At 44.2% G+C, this 14621-nt stretch overlaps 6 protein-coding genes across 11 annotated transcripts in view; 4 read left to right on the forward strand and 2 right to left on the reverse strand.

Moving 5' to 3' along the window:
* The window catches only part of cyr (cypher), a 43348-nt gene that overhangs the window by 18218 nt on the left and 10509 nt on the right, over nt 1-14621 (forward strand). The gene's annotated exons all lie outside the window — the stretch shown is intronic.
* Nucleotides 62-1787, forward strand: alpha-PheRS (phenylalanine--tRNA ligase alpha subunit). The gene has a single exon (XM_002055462.4). The coding sequence runs from the start codon at nt 189-191 to the stop codon at nt 1680-1682; it is 1494 nt and encodes a 497-aa protein (XP_002055498.1). The 5' UTR covers nt 62-188; the 3' UTR covers nt 1683-1787.
* LOC6632031 (uncharacterized) lies at nt 1931-3052 on the forward strand. The gene has a single exon (XM_002055461.4). It carries the CDS (start codon nt 1931-1933, stop codon nt 2963-2965), a length of 1035 nt encoding a protein of 344 aa, XP_002055497.2. The 3' UTR covers nt 2966-3052.
* On the forward strand, nt 3184-7769 carry Smox (Smad on X). 5 transcript variants are annotated; one of them, XM_015170925.3, is made up of 2 exons: nt 3184-3888; nt 4863-7769. In XM_015170925.3, the coding sequence occupies exon 2, from the start codon at nt 5165-5167 to the stop codon at nt 6635-6637; it is 1473 nt and encodes a 490-aa protein (XP_015026411.2). In that variant the 5' UTR covers nt 3184-3888; nt 4863-5164; the 3' UTR covers nt 6638-7769. The 5 variants fall into 5 exon arrangements, with proteins under 5 accessions (XP_015026411.2, XP_015026412.2, XP_015026413.2 ...); XM_015170926.3 differs by having other exon boundaries at nt 3184-3466; XM_015170927.3 differs by having other exon boundaries at nt 3184-3446.
* LOC6632029 (zinc finger protein 782) lies at nt 8087-10537 on the reverse strand. Of its 2 annotated transcripts, none has more exons than XM_015171202.3 (2): nt 9814-10537; nt 8087-9750 (listed from the first exon to the last, which is right to left on the reverse strand). In XM_015171202.3, the coding sequence occupies exons 1-2, from the start codon at nt 10006-10008 to the stop codon at nt 8974-8976; spliced, it is 972 nt and encodes a 323-aa protein (XP_015026688.1). In that variant the 5' UTR covers nt 10009-10537; the 3' UTR covers nt 8087-8973. The 2 variants fall into 2 exon arrangements, with proteins under 2 accessions (XP_015026688.1, XP_002055495.2); XM_002055459.4 differs by having other exon boundaries at nt 8087-9756; nt 9814-10523.
* LOC6631893 (dynein regulatory complex protein 1 homolog) lies at nt 11725-14472 on the reverse strand. The gene is made up of 2 exons (XM_002055458.4): nt 14215-14472; nt 11725-14100 (listed from the first exon to the last, which is right to left on the reverse strand). The coding sequence occupies exon 2, from the start codon at nt 14089-14091 to the stop codon at nt 11809-11811; it is 2283 nt and encodes a 760-aa protein (XP_002055494.1). The 5' UTR covers nt 14092-14100; nt 14215-14472; the 3' UTR covers nt 11725-11808.

Consider the following 14621-nt stretch of genomic DNA (forward strand, 5'->3'; position numbering starts at 1 on the left):
AACACTAATCTCTCTCGTGCAATATATCGAATCGAAATTTCCACCGGCCTTCCGATACTTGTTTTTATCGACAATGGCAACACGCGATTTGTAATTGTGAGACTGCATTTGCAAATTCGTGTACGTTTTTTATCAACGTTATACCAAATACAATTGAGTGAACAGCTAACGCTGAAACGGCACAGAACATGCATCCCGATCTTACCGAGCGCATCCTACAGCACTTGGACGCCGTCGACAAAGTTGATACATTAGAACTTGCCACGCAATTCAATGTTGACCACCAAAAAGTTGTCGGTGCTTTAAAAAGCATACAGGCACATGGCGATTTGGTCAACGCAGAGACAGCCACGCAGAAGACTCTGGGACTAACCGACGAGGGTCAATCCGTGGTCGAGAATGGCAGCCACGAGGCTATCGTCTATGGTTTGGTGCCGGCGGAGGGCATTCCTCAAGCAGCGCTGATGGCTGCCGGCGGAGCCAATGCCAAAGTGGGCTTTAGCAAGGCTATGTCGCAGGGCTGGATACTGTTGGACAAGAGTGTGAATCCGCCGCTGATTCGGCGCAAAGTCGACCACATTGTCGACAATGTAAAAGAGCAGCTGTTGCTTGTTGTCAGTGGCAGGGCGCAGCTATCTGCCAGGGACGTGACTGATTACAAGAAACGCAAGCTATTGCAGGAGACAACCACAAAGAGCTTCGTACTGAGCAAGGGACCAGAGTTCTCCACAACGCTCACTAAACTGGAAACGGACCTGACCATGGATATGCTGACCAGCGGCTTGTGGCAGCAGCTAAAATTCAAGGCATACAATTTTGATGCGCTGGGCGCGACACCGACGCGGGGTCATTTGCATCCGCTGCTCAAGGTGCGCACTGAGTTTCGCCAGATCTTTCTTGAGATGGGCTTCTCAGAAATGCCTACCAACAACTACGTGGAATCATCGTTCTGGAACTTCGATGCACTGTTTCAGCCACAACAGCATCCAGCACGTGATGCGCACGATACATTCTTCATCAATCATCCGGCGCAGAGCCACAAGTTTCCCCAGGAGTACTTGCAGCGGGTGAAGGCCGTACACTCAAAAGGTGGCTACGGCTCGTTGGGCTACGGCTATGATTGGAAGCTCTCCGAAGCTCAAAAGAATCTGCTGCGCACCCACACAACTGCTGTGAGCGCGCGCATGCTCTTCAAACTGGCAAACCAGGAGGGTGGTTTCAAGCCAGCAAAGTACTTTAGCATAGACAAGGTGTTCCGCAACGAGACGCTGGATGCGACCCATTTGGCCGAATTCCATCAAGTTGAGGGCGTCATTGCCGATGTTGGCTTAACACTTGGTGATCTGATTGGCACACTATATGAGTTCTTCCGAAAATTGGGCATTACTCAGCTGGAGTTCAAGCCGGCATACAATCCGTACACGGAGCCCAGCATGGAGATATTCTGCTATCATCCTGGTCTGGCCAAGTGGATTGAAGTGGGCAACTCTGGCGTCTTCCGGCCGGAAATGCTGCTGCCAATGGGACTACCAGAAAATGTAAATGTTATCGCATGGGGTTTGTCGCTGGAACGACCGACGATGATTAAGTATGGCATTAACAATATTCGGGATCTGGTTGGACCTAAGGTCGATCTCAAAATGGTTGAAGAAGGGCCCATTTGCCGATTGGATCACGTGTAGTGTTGCATTTGCTATTTAAATCATAATTTTTGAAATTCATATTTGAACAGTAACAAGTTCGCGCGTTCGTAAACAATAAACCAACACTGTTTTGCAACACCGATATTCAGAGAAGTAACATTACTGGCTACCTATCGAACAAGTCATCACAATAAAAACGCAAACAAAAGAAATATCGAAACTAAGGCTTTTAGTTTTGTTTTTGTTCTTAAAATATATATTTTTTTTCTGTAACGTTGCCACTATAGATGATGGCTAATGCTGACCTAGAACTGGACAAGGAGAATACACAAACACTGCAGCAGGCCATTCATCTGAGCTTCGGCACCCAAAATGCCAGTGAACCAACAAAATCTCACATTTCGATTGGGCCAAAACTTGTTATACCACAGCTAAAGATACCGCAGATAAACGCCAGCACGCCAACCAGCGCCGAGTTACTTTCTGCAGAAGAACATCGTCGCGCCGCGGTTGCCCATAATGAGCTGTTGCTCAATGCAATCAAACGCCGTCGAGAGCAAAGTGAAGCGAGTCATTCAGCCAGAGATTCATCAGCATCCGCCAAAGAATCCACCGATAGCCCATTGGCCAAACTGCCCTTGCTAAATGGTATCAGTTGCCGATTAACCATACCCAAGCTGCGAACGGCATCAGGTGAACCACTCGATGAGCCCCAATTTAACATACCTTTGCTCAACAAGTTGCGCAGCCAGAACAATTCGTTGGAGCTGACCCACCTGGAGAAGGGCGTGAGCAAACTGAAACTTACTGCTGACGATGGCGGCGACAGTACCAAGCTAAAAAGTATTCAGGAAACGCAACAAGCACCGACCCCACTGATCGATCTGACCTCAACAGTAATTGCTATCCAAAAAGATGCACCACCACGCGAGGCGGCGAGTAAGCTGCGACACAAGCAGGCAGCAGTTATGGAGCACTTTGATATTCCATTTATTGGCTGCGATAGCCTTAATAGTGTCTCTGTTGGTATGCTCTTCAAAAAACGTCAGAGCAGTACATCAAGCGACGTTGAGGCGACAGTTACGAGAATTATAGAGAAATCCAGTGATGTTGGCAGTATGCTGGATGCGACAGTTGGGTATCCAAGACCACGGCAGCCACAGCTTAGGTACGCTGCCTCGCCTCTGGAACTGCAGAATCTGAAGATGTATAAACGGCAGGATTACGGTACAAATATTAAACGGTTTCGCTTCGATACTGCATCGCCCGATGAGATTGTTAAAGAGGCGCTGCAGAAATCCTGGCGCATATCGCGCACATAGTCTAAGTATTAGCTATGCTTTATGCCTAAGTGTACAAGTTGACATTAAAAATTATTTAATATATTTTTAGCGATGAATTCACACCGATATCGATTCATCAATTTATTTGCCAGGCATTTTCTTTATCGATATTAAGTTAATATCGATAATCAGAAATACATCGCTCTCGCTGAATACATAATTTCAGACAAAAGAACATACACATTCGCGCACACACATATGTACACAGCAGTAGCCATAGACACAGACGAAGGAAGAACAAGCAGCAGAGGAGAATGCGAATAAGAACTGCGTATATGTATGTGGAAATACAAAACAGCAGACACAACGAACAGTGTGCTTTTTCGGCATAGATCTCAAGCCTCAGACGAATTAAATCGACGCAATTAAAACGCACAATCTAATCAAAAATCATCGACAAACAAGCCGCTGGCATAAATTGTGATCAAACAGCTGTGGAAGTGGAAAGGGCACCAAAAAAGTAATCATAAAGTGCGAAAGGTCAGCAGCAGGAACATTTCGCTGTATATCAAACTGTGTGCTTGTGTGTGTATGTGTATGTGTGTCTAGCTGTCACTTTCTTGCGCGCGCACAAGACATACACAAATTAAAATCAGCGACAACCCCTCCCCCACAACCCATCAAAGACAAAACTTGACATACGCGCCCGGTTCCGGTGCTATCGAGCCACCGCCGTTGGTCAGTTACCCGTCTCTAGGCCCATCAACAGCGCAACACTCGGTTGCAATCGCATACATATAAAAAAAAAAAGTGGAAGTGCGCGTTGCTGTGGTTGCATTTCCTTTTTGGTTCTGTTGCTATCTATGAGATTATAATCCACATTCAGCTCCAGGCATTAAGCGCAGGTGCCGGTGCCAACGTTGCCGTCGTCCTGCTGTTTACATGTGGAAGTTGTTGTACAGGTAAAGTTCGTGTATATATGCATAGTTACACTTTTGCTGTATGTGTGTGCGTTTTTTTTTTTCTTTTTTTTGCAACTTCGTTCCATGTTTGCCATTAGCAGCTAATGGGCTGCTACCAATATGTTCCAGATGCCAGTGGCTGGGCACACCTAAATAATGAGCTTTGCTTCTCGATTGCCATAGAATTTGTGTAATGTGTGACCAGGGTGCAGTTAATTTATCGCCCTAACTAATCGTTTTTGCGTTCGCACTTTTCTGTTCAGAACAAGTCTGTTTAATACGACGAAATTCGTTTAACCTTCCAATACTAATTAAATCAACACAAATACCACGCCAGCTTGGAGGGATTTGCAATACAAAACGAGGAAAGGCCTCCAATACCTACATGTACATACATACATATGTGTATATGAGAAAAAGCTGTATAATTTACGCCTGTTATAATTTTCCGATATTTAACATCTCGCTTATCACAAGGATATTTTGCGTTTGCTAGTTCCAGTTGTTTCATAGATGGCCTCCGGCTTGGTGCGCATACGTGTGTTTGTCTTTGCAGACAAGTGACCTTGGCATAAAACGCACCCACACACCTTCACACCTAACTCGCACAGCTACATCGTCAGCTGCTGCAGTTGTTATTGTCGAAGAGCAAACAGAAATCGTTGGATTGATAATACACGACTCTACACTTCCTGGCCTGTACTGTGCTACTGCTTGTGCACAAACACACGCACACATACACACACGGACAGACTCGTAATTATCACAAACATCGCCATAATATGGTCTCATGCTTTTTTATCAAGCAGACAGACTAGGGGGAAATCATCGTAGCCACACACATACACTTGCATGCAAATTATCAAGTTTTAATTATTTTAGCAGCACGCATACACACACACACACACACACAGACCATTCGCAGAGTTAAAGAGTGAAAAAAAAAAAAACTAACTGTTATACAAATTTTGTAGAAACGCTGACAACAACAAAGGACGCTGCAGAGGATCCAGAGGAGCCAAACAAAACATAAGACCTCAGCAGAACCAGAGTATTGAGCAGCTTTAATTGCTGTAGACCGATCTTTATCAATTGCAAACTGTAAACACTGCGGCGAAAATTAACAAAGCAGATCATCAAGACTGGAATATAAGAGCTAAAGGAGTTGCTGGAGCAGAGGTGGTGGCAGGCACGCGTGTTAAGCGTTAAGCCGGCTTTGTGTGTTGTACGCGTGTGCGGGGGAGGGGGGCGCGGTTGAGTGTCCACTATTCGTGAGATGTTGCCATTCACTCCGCAAGTGGTTAAACGTTTGTTAGCACTCAAAAAGGGCAACGAGGACAACAGTGTCGAGGGCAAGTGGTCCGAGAAGGCCGTCAGGAATCTGGTGAAGAAGATCAAAAAGAATTCACAGATTGAGGAACTAGAGCGCGCCATCTCCACACAGAACTGCAATACTCGGTGTGTGACTGTGCCGCGCAGCAAGCCCGCTGCCACCGGCGAAAGCCTACGCAAGGGCTTACCGCACGTCATATATTGCCGTTTGTGGCGCTGGCCCGATCTGCAGTCACAGAATGAATTGAAACCGCTCGAGCATTGCGAGTACGCGTTCCATTTGCGCAAGGACGATATCTGCATTAATCCGTATCACTATAAAAAGATTGAGCTATCAATATTGGTTCCCAAGTCGCTACCAACGCCTCCTGACTCCATTGTCGATTATCCATTGGACAATCATACGCATCAGATACCAAATAATACGGAATACAATGCTGCAATAATACGCAGCGCCTCGCTCAGTCCGCCACAGTATATGGAATTGGGTGGCAGCAGCAGCAACAGCAGCAGCAACAACACAACAGCAACTGGAGCCGGCGGCTATCAGCAGCAGCAGCAGCAGCAGCAGCAACAACAACAACAACAACACTCGCCGCTATCCTTTGGCAGCGTGGTAGGCGTGGGCCAGAACTTGCCGCCAGGCAGCTGCAACATGGACTCGCAATCCAGCGTGCTCAGCGTGGGCAGCAGCATACCCAACACGGGCACACCGCCGCCAGGCTATATGAGCGAGGATGGCGATCCAATTGATCCAAATGATAATATGAATATGTCGCGGCTAACACCGCCCGCCGATGCTGCACCAGTGATGTACCATGAGCCGGCCTTCTGGTGCTCCATATCCTACTATGAGCTAAATACACGAGTGGGCGAAACCTTTCACGCCTCACAGCCATCGATAACGGTGGACGGCTTTACCGATCCATCCAATTCGGAGCGCTTCTGTCTGGGCCTCCTCTCCAACGTGAATCGCAACGAGGTTGTTGAGCAAACCCGTCGCCATATTGGCAAAGGCGTTCGCCTCTACTATATTGGCGGCGAGGTCTTTGCCGAATGCCTAAGTGATTCGTCAATCTTCGTGCAGAGTCCCAATTGTAATCAGCGCTATGGCTGGCATCCGGCAACCGTTTGTAAAATACCGCCTGGATGCAATTTGAAGATCTTCAATAATCAGGAGTTTGCCGCCTTGCTCTCCCAATCGGTATCCCAGGGATTCGAGGCTGTTTATCAGCTAACGCGCATGTGCACCATTCGCATGTCCTTCGTTAAGGGCTGGGGCGCCGAATATCGCCGACAGACGGTTACCTCAACCCCCTGCTGGATCGAACTCCATTTGAATGGACCACTCCAGTGGCTCGATCGTGTACTCACCCAGATGGGCTCGCCTCGTTTGCCCTGCAGCTCCATGTCCTAAGTGTGGCAGCAAAACAAAACTCTACGACATATGTACATGTACACACACACATATATATATATATATATATATATATATATGTATATATGGAATATATATATTTATTTTTTTTTATCTATTCCACAAAGCGGAGCAATTAAAACACAAGAAGTGAGAACAAAAAAACAAACAAAAAGTGAAAAGAAAGGTAAACAAGAAGTTGCAGTCGGAAGATACCGACTGCCGGATACTCTGTTCCCAGTGTGTTTATACGACGAGTAGCAAAGGGATATGGCAAAAATATATAAACGTATGTATCTCGTCTTATATGGAGATCAGCAATAGTCCTTAAATGAAATTTCACTGTGACTAGCTTTCAAACAGTTTGGCTATAAAGCGTAATTTTTTTTTTTTTTTCGTTTCCTGAATGTGTCGTAAAAATCGAAATACTTGTACCTAAACCAAACATATAAGAGTGTCAGCAGACGTCACGGGCATTGTACGAAATCATTATTGAAATTTTTGTTTTTTCCTTTGGGAGCAGAGTACAAAATCAAAATTACAATTTTGAGAGCACATTAAATTAGATGTAGCCCATGCAGTTTGCACAGCGCTACAAAAAAAAAAAAAAAAAAAAAAAAAAAACAAAAAACAAAAAAAATAAGAGAACTACTATATTCTATCTATCTACATACATACATATACACAAATACGAGATCATGTATTTTGCGTTACATGCTTAGGGTTTTAGTGCGTAGGAATAGGCCAGATGGGTTGGGAGGATGGGACGTTGGGACGTTTGATTTTTTTTTGATAAGAATGGGCGGCTCCAAATTTTAAAACAAAAAAAAAAACATTTAACATTTTATACACAGTTTGTAGACATAGGAGAAGGTATAAATACGAAGGCAACTAAAAATGAATTAGATCCTGTTTAACAGTGTTTGCAATCGCGCACCGCCAAAAGAGCGACAGATTCAAAATTCTTTGTGAAAGAAACAAAACAAACGGTGATTTGGGAAATGTTTTTCTAAGCTTGATCAAAGCAAAGAAACAAAAAGCATGAAATGATACAAAAAAAAAAACAAAACAAAACAAAAAAACAGCAGTAACTGGGATTTTTCAAGCTTGAAGCTTACTACACACGTAAATACATATGAGCTAACTTACCACATTTAAATATAAATGTTAACAAATTAAAATATGTCATATGAATGTTGTTCGAACGTTTCAATTTATTGCTTCATGTGTTGTGTGTGTGTGTGTGTTTAAATCTTTAAATAACATTAATCAAGCAAATCGCAAAGTGAAGGCGTTTGTTGTCGTTTTAATAGTAAAAACAAAACAAGCAAAAAACCAAACAACACTTGCCGAGCAAAGTCTACATTTGTTGTTTTCTTACAAAAAAAAAAAAACAAAAACAAAAACATAAAAAAAGAATGTTATTTGCATTAAAAATTGTATCTTGACTTGTTTTTTTTTTTTTTTTTTTCATTTTAAGTGTTTAGCTTTCCCACGCTTTGTGTGCATGTTGCAAATGTCATAGAAGGCGAAATATTTTTTAAGTTAACGTTTAACTATCTTTTGCAAATCTGTTTTGTTTAGCTGTAAAATGCAATTTGTGACAACTAAAAATACAAATCAGTGTGGCCCTGCAGGCTGCAGTACAGCGTGTGATGCTGATTTATATGCTGTTTTGTTGCCGGTAAGCTGGTTACATTTGTATTTTTACTTGTTTAAACTGCACTTTGACAGTTCGGCTGCCGTATGTGTAAGAGAGAGAGAGAGAGAGAGAGCGAGAGAGGGCGAGGAGTCGAGTGTGGCCAGACAAGAATTCGGCAGTTGAGCTAGCCACACAAGTCCCAAATTTCGCTTGCATAAATACATATGTATGTATGTATGTACGTACAGGCATATGTACATATGTATATGCATATTTTTGCTAAAACAAATGTTATATTTAAAAATAACTGGAACAAACATATGTATGGAAACTAAAAGAAAATCAGAACCAAACTTAAAACACATTCAACGTATCTGCGAACGAAATTAAACTGACGCTGAAATTGTAACTGTAAAACTGAGAAAACCGATATGCGCAAATGCAAAAAGGCAAGCAAACCAATTACCAATACATATTAATATAATATACATACATATATCTTATATACATACATACATGCATGCAACAGGCGATCAGGCCTAAAGATAAAAATATACATACATAAATGAAAAAGAAAGTAAAAGCAAAAAAGCAAACAAAAAGGAAAACCATTCAAAACAAAAACCAAGAAACAATTCTATATGTATAAATCGTATATTTAAATAAACCTTATATTTTAGAACAAACGCCTAATTCAATCGCAACCTTTGGCCTTGTGCACCTTCAAATGTTGTTTATAATTCGATTTGCGCAAAAAACACGATCCGCACAGCGCACAGCGAAAGGGACGCAATCGCGTATGCGCTATCTGATGATGGTTCAGCTCCGAGGAGCTGAAAAAGCGCTTGCCGCAGCCCGGTTGCGGACAGGCGAAGTCTCGCTGATTATAGTGTCGCTTCAAATGCGTATTTAGATAGCACTGATCCGTTAGAATACGTCCGCAGATGGGGCAGGTATAGCTCAGCGAGGATGTGTGTGTGTCCGTGTAGCCCGTTCGCATTTCTTGCTGCTCATCCAGTTCCTTCTGATCCTGCTCCACTTCTGCTTCAATATCGACGCCGCTGACGCTGGCGTGCAGCAGCTTCACGTGCATTCGCCGCGCGTGTATGGAATGGAAGGACATGCTGCAGCTGGCCAGCGTGCATGCATAGGGTTTCTCGCCGGTGTGCAGGCGCCGGTGCACCGCCAAATAGTTGGCAAATCGAAATCCCTTGCCGCAGATGTCGCACTCGTATGGCCGCTGGTCGGTGTGCGTGACCGAGTGGATGCGTAGCTTGTTCAGCTGGCGGAATCCCTTGCCGCATACATCGCACACATGGGGCCGCTCGTTCGTGTGCGTCATCTTGTGTATGCGCAGGCCGTAGGCATCGCTGAAGCTGCGTCCGCACAGATCGCAAATGTTGGCCGCCTGTCGTCTTGTGTGCGTTGCTCGCTTCACCTTGGGCTTGCCCATTGACAGATGTGTCGGTTTCTGCGCCTGCCAAGCACTGCGCTATGAGAGTATGGGCCACAACAAAAGTGTCTTACCACTCACCTGCTGCACAAGATCCAAGCCAGCTGCTGCTGCCGGCACAAGCAGCACATCGTTGTCGAGCTCCAAATCGCCCAACTGCTCAAATAGCTGCACATCCTCTGTCAGGCAAAAGGCATAGCTGTCATCCGGCTCCAGCTGATCCAGCTGCTTCTGCTCCGTCACGAATTGCTGCTTCGGCTGACACGGCTGGTGCATGTTTATCAAGTGGTCGCCCAGCGATCCGCCGATCCAGCGTCACTCCGTATATATTATGTTATTTCTTCAGCACCGATAAGATTACGCCGTTTAACTGTTTCGGCCGCTTGTACTTGGGCATAAGCGGTGTGTCGGCTCCGGTCGCCGCTTCTTTTAATTTATTATTTTATCGTATTGCCCGCTAATAAAATGTGTCGGTAAATGCAATTGTTGTTGCTGCTGCTGCTGCTGCTGTTGTAATTCCACTTGCTATTTGCACTTTAAACATTTATTCGATTCCAATTCGAATTCCCCATTCGTTTGCAACGCGCGCACTTTGAACCACTCCGGACTTGGGCTAACCAACAGCCAGAACAGTCGAGCATGCCCACTTATATACACATACGCATACAAAATATCTGTACATATGTACATACTACATGCATGCATATGTATGTATATTGGTAATACAGGTCTTCAGTTTACGGTCCCAACCAAACAGTACTTTATCGACATGTGCACAGCGCACGGTCGTAGATAACACTGTGCAACAGAACTTTGAACATGGATTATATCGACACACATGTACATATGTTTCTAATAGCATGCATACACATGTAGTAGGTAAATTAGTCATGCTCTAACGGTATCATATCAATTATCTAACCTTCGCCCGACCCGCTCTATACACGATCTTAACTTAGACAGTCGAAGTTGATAAATTTATTTATTTCTTAAAACAATCATTTAATATTATAGCGTACCTTGGTATTTAAGTTTAAGTGCAACTAAATATTTCGAAAGACTCGTATAATTGAGAGAGAAACAGAAACATGTGTGCCTGAGGGAGCCCCTTATCGATTTAACATAATCAATTGAAGACTAAAAATTGATCATCTAATTGAGCTTTGAGCTCAACTTGCAAATCGTCTTGCAGAGAATAAGGTTTGATCGAATATCGTAGTTTTAATACCCTTCTTCCACAACATCATAACTCAAGAAAGTATGTCTGTTACCTTTAATGTCGACAATTAATTAACTAAGTGGTAAGAAAGTCCGTGTCAATTTCTCTTCACTAACGTCTTGCCAAGCATTCGAGTTTCATTATTCAGATGCCTGTATAAATGATTCTTGGCTTGTGTTCTGATCAAGAATATATTGCTGGATTGCAATTTAAGTGATCAAAAAAGCTGATTTTGGAATATTGATTATTTATTAAATTGTTGCAATCAATTTAGTTTCCTCTCGTATAAAACTTAATTTATTACTTATACGATTTTACTCTTCGAAAATTTATTTAAGATATATCTTGTTTAAAGAGAGGGTTACGAAGTCAAGTGATCTGTCCGTAGAATTTGGAAAAAAAAAAATTGTATAGAGGAAACTATATAGCGTACATTTTTGTATATTGACAAATTGTAAAGCTATAAAAAATTGTACGAATCTCCATCTCGAAATGGCCAATTGGAGCCGATAATGCAGAAATCAGAATTAGGCGAACAAATGCATGTTGTCCAGTGTAATTATCAGAGTAAAGGTGACATTGAAGGGGCTCGCTCAAGCATTCAATTAGGCCTGCAAGCTGTGCAACTGGCTAATGCCAACTCCAGCACGGTCTAAAGCGAGCTAGCAATAGGTCATATAACATTTACGAATCATGCATATATACATCATGTACATGTACATATATAATTAAGGAACAGCTTTGCGGAAAGAATGCAAACGACTATAACGCAATTTCATACAACTGAATTTTATGGCCGCTATGGCAAAAGGTAAACTGATAAAATATGATATTAATTTGATATCGAGTGATTGTGGCTACACTTTGAACTTTTGCAGGAGATGGCGAAGCTCCCTGTTCTGGCGACGCAGAAAAACGACCTCGGCATCGTATTGCACACGCATCTTAAGAACCTCGACATAGTGGTTAAGACCATGCTCCAGCGTCTTCCACAGATGGGTCTTTGAGTCTGGAAAGATGTTGGTGAATTGGCGCCAGAACGCTTGGATTTCCTTATCATTGAATTGAATCAGTTCGGCCTCTAAGCTGCTCTCTGAGGAGCTGCCATAGATTTGCTTGTGCTTTTGGTTTGTAAAGAGATTCATGGCGTGCAGCACGAGTGCCGGCTCCATCACCAGATAGTGATTAGGGCAGGCATCTTTAGTTGCATAGCTCTTCACCAGAAATGTCTTGCCATCGGTTTTGCCCTTCAATAAAGCCTGATCCAGGTTATTGACATCGCCCAGCTTGAGTGAGCGCATCTCCTTTTGGTCCTTGAGAAACACCTCTGCACACTTCAATGGGCTAAGCCCAGCTGGCTGGCAGGTGGGACAGTATGTATATGGTTCAAAGACCTTGGTCAGCTCCATAACATGGTCCAAATTGCGTATGCGCAACGCCGCAAATATGTTATCGATGCGCACCATTGTTTGCTCCTTTTCTGAGTACGGCTTGAGGATCTTCAGCAATCGCTCCTCGATCAGAAAGCCACCGCGATCAGCCAGCTTGCGCAATATGTTGCGCATAAGGCGTGCAGATTCTAGCGGCAGTTCCTGCATGGGTCCGCGTGGTTTCTCCTCGTCTTCGGTAGCCGTGTATCCAGAGCCGCCGTATTGCTTAGGCAATTTGCCAAAGCGACGCTCGATGCGATCCATGGCGTTGTTGGGTCGCTTCTCCACCGGCTTGTTGATGTTCTCGATGTTTATGTTGGGCTTCTTCCACGGCATCACCAGCTGCTGCTCGTGTAGTATACGGTCGATCTCGAAGATGCGTGTGAGCAAGTCTGTAATCTCCTCGTAGTTGATGTTCCATACGCGATTAAACTTTTCCCGATTAATATTACGCGTGTGCATGGCTTTGGCCTCCATTTCGCTGATGCTTCCGTGCAGTTGCTGAATCTCATTGGTCAGCTTAAGTATGGTGCGACGGCCACTGTGGAAAACTTGCTTGTAGTTGCGCCTGGTGCGCGCAACAATTTCATGAAGGCGTGCAACACGACGCTTTTGCTGATTTGTTATAATTGTGTTCTCATCGTTGCGCCGCTGCAGCACCTGGTAGTTGTAGTCAAGCTTCTCGGAGTTCATCAGCACGTTGTCGCGTGTTCGTCGCAACTCCAGCTCTAGGCGCTCGCACTCCTTCTCCAGGCGCACACGCGTCTGCTTCGTCAGCTCATCCTGTGAGTCTTTCAGCAGTTGCAGCTGCAGCGAATAGAACTGTTCGCGCACGCGCACAAGCTTGGACTTCTCCTCGAAGTTGGTATTGAGTGCGTTAAAGAAACTGCGCCACTTTTCGTCAGCTGTCAACGAGAACGTCTGGCGTTCGTCCTCAACGGTGTTGCGCAACAATTCAAGATGGTGCTTGTAAGATTCCTTTAGGGTCTCCACTTGATTGTCGATGCGCTCGACCAGACAGCATAGATCGGCTGCCTGGTGCTGGCGATCAAATTCGTATTTGGCATTCATGCGATCGATTTCCTGTTGGCAGGCAGCTATCATCTCATCCTTGCGTGCCATTATCTCGGCGATGCGTTTCTTTTGCTCTTCGATCTGATCCCAGAGCAGCATCGGTTCATTGATCTCATTCAGCTCTGTCCATCGCGCTTTAATGTCATCGAACTTGGCCATTGCTTCAATGTTCTCGCCCTCCAGAATCTTTTTCATATCTTTTTGTTGTGCGGCCTCAAAGACACGACGGTTCAGCTCGCGCCGCTCATTTGCCACGCGTATATTGGTAACCAGCTCGTTGCCGAAGCGCACTAGCTGACCCAGCCGGGTGCTGGATAGCTCAAGCTGCTGATCAATTTTACTCATTTGAGCCATTGAACGTTCCGCAAATCCCTTGGGTGTATCTCGCTGTATCTGGCGCATTCGCTGCACAATGGTTTGCCGGCGCTCATCCAGTAAGCGGACAGGCTTGTCGCATTTTTCGTTGACCAAAAGCGAATCAATGTGCGCCTGAAAGGACTCCCAGCTATCTGCATCTGCGGCCTCAGCCTCATCGTGCTCCGATTCAGTTTCGTCCTCCACATCCGCATCGGACTCAATCTCCGTGTTGACGTTTTCTGCCTCAACGTCATCGTCGTCCTTGTTATCGTTATCCATATTGTATATCTGTTAAATTCAACACCAATATATTATATACATAAATCTATACGTGTACTTGGAATAAGATTTTCAGCAGCCAGCTGCTTCTAGATTTCAATTGAATTTCATGTATATAATTACTCAGATTGTCGCTCGAGTTTGGCCGGCTACTTGGATTGGAGTTAGATCGATATCGTTGCCATGCTACGCCAGTGCTGGTTTTCTTCCCATGGGGATGTTTTGTAGAACTGGGCATTTTATTATATGCCCGCATTGTATTGGAGATACTTTATCGAAAAAGTATTGCACGTACATTTTTGTTTACGTCGTCGCCAGCCGCTGTGCGCTCGATGCCAGCTGATTTTAGGGTGACCGTTCATTCGATACCAATTAGAATGGGAACAGTTCACACGAGTGCCATCCTGCTCACACGAACACGCCCAAAACACATTTCTATGAATGTTGATGTCATCTCTATGTATTACATATGTATTTAATTTCATTTAAACTTAAATTAGAATTACATTAATAATTTAAGTACTTAATGC

The sequence above is a fragment of the Drosophila virilis genome, chromosome X (assembly GCF_030788295.1).
Source record: "Drosophila virilis strain 15010-1051.87 chromosome X, Dvir_AGI_RSII-ME, whole genome shotgun sequence".
Taxonomy (NCBI): domain Eukaryota; kingdom Metazoa; phylum Arthropoda; class Insecta; order Diptera; family Drosophilidae; genus Drosophila; species Drosophila virilis.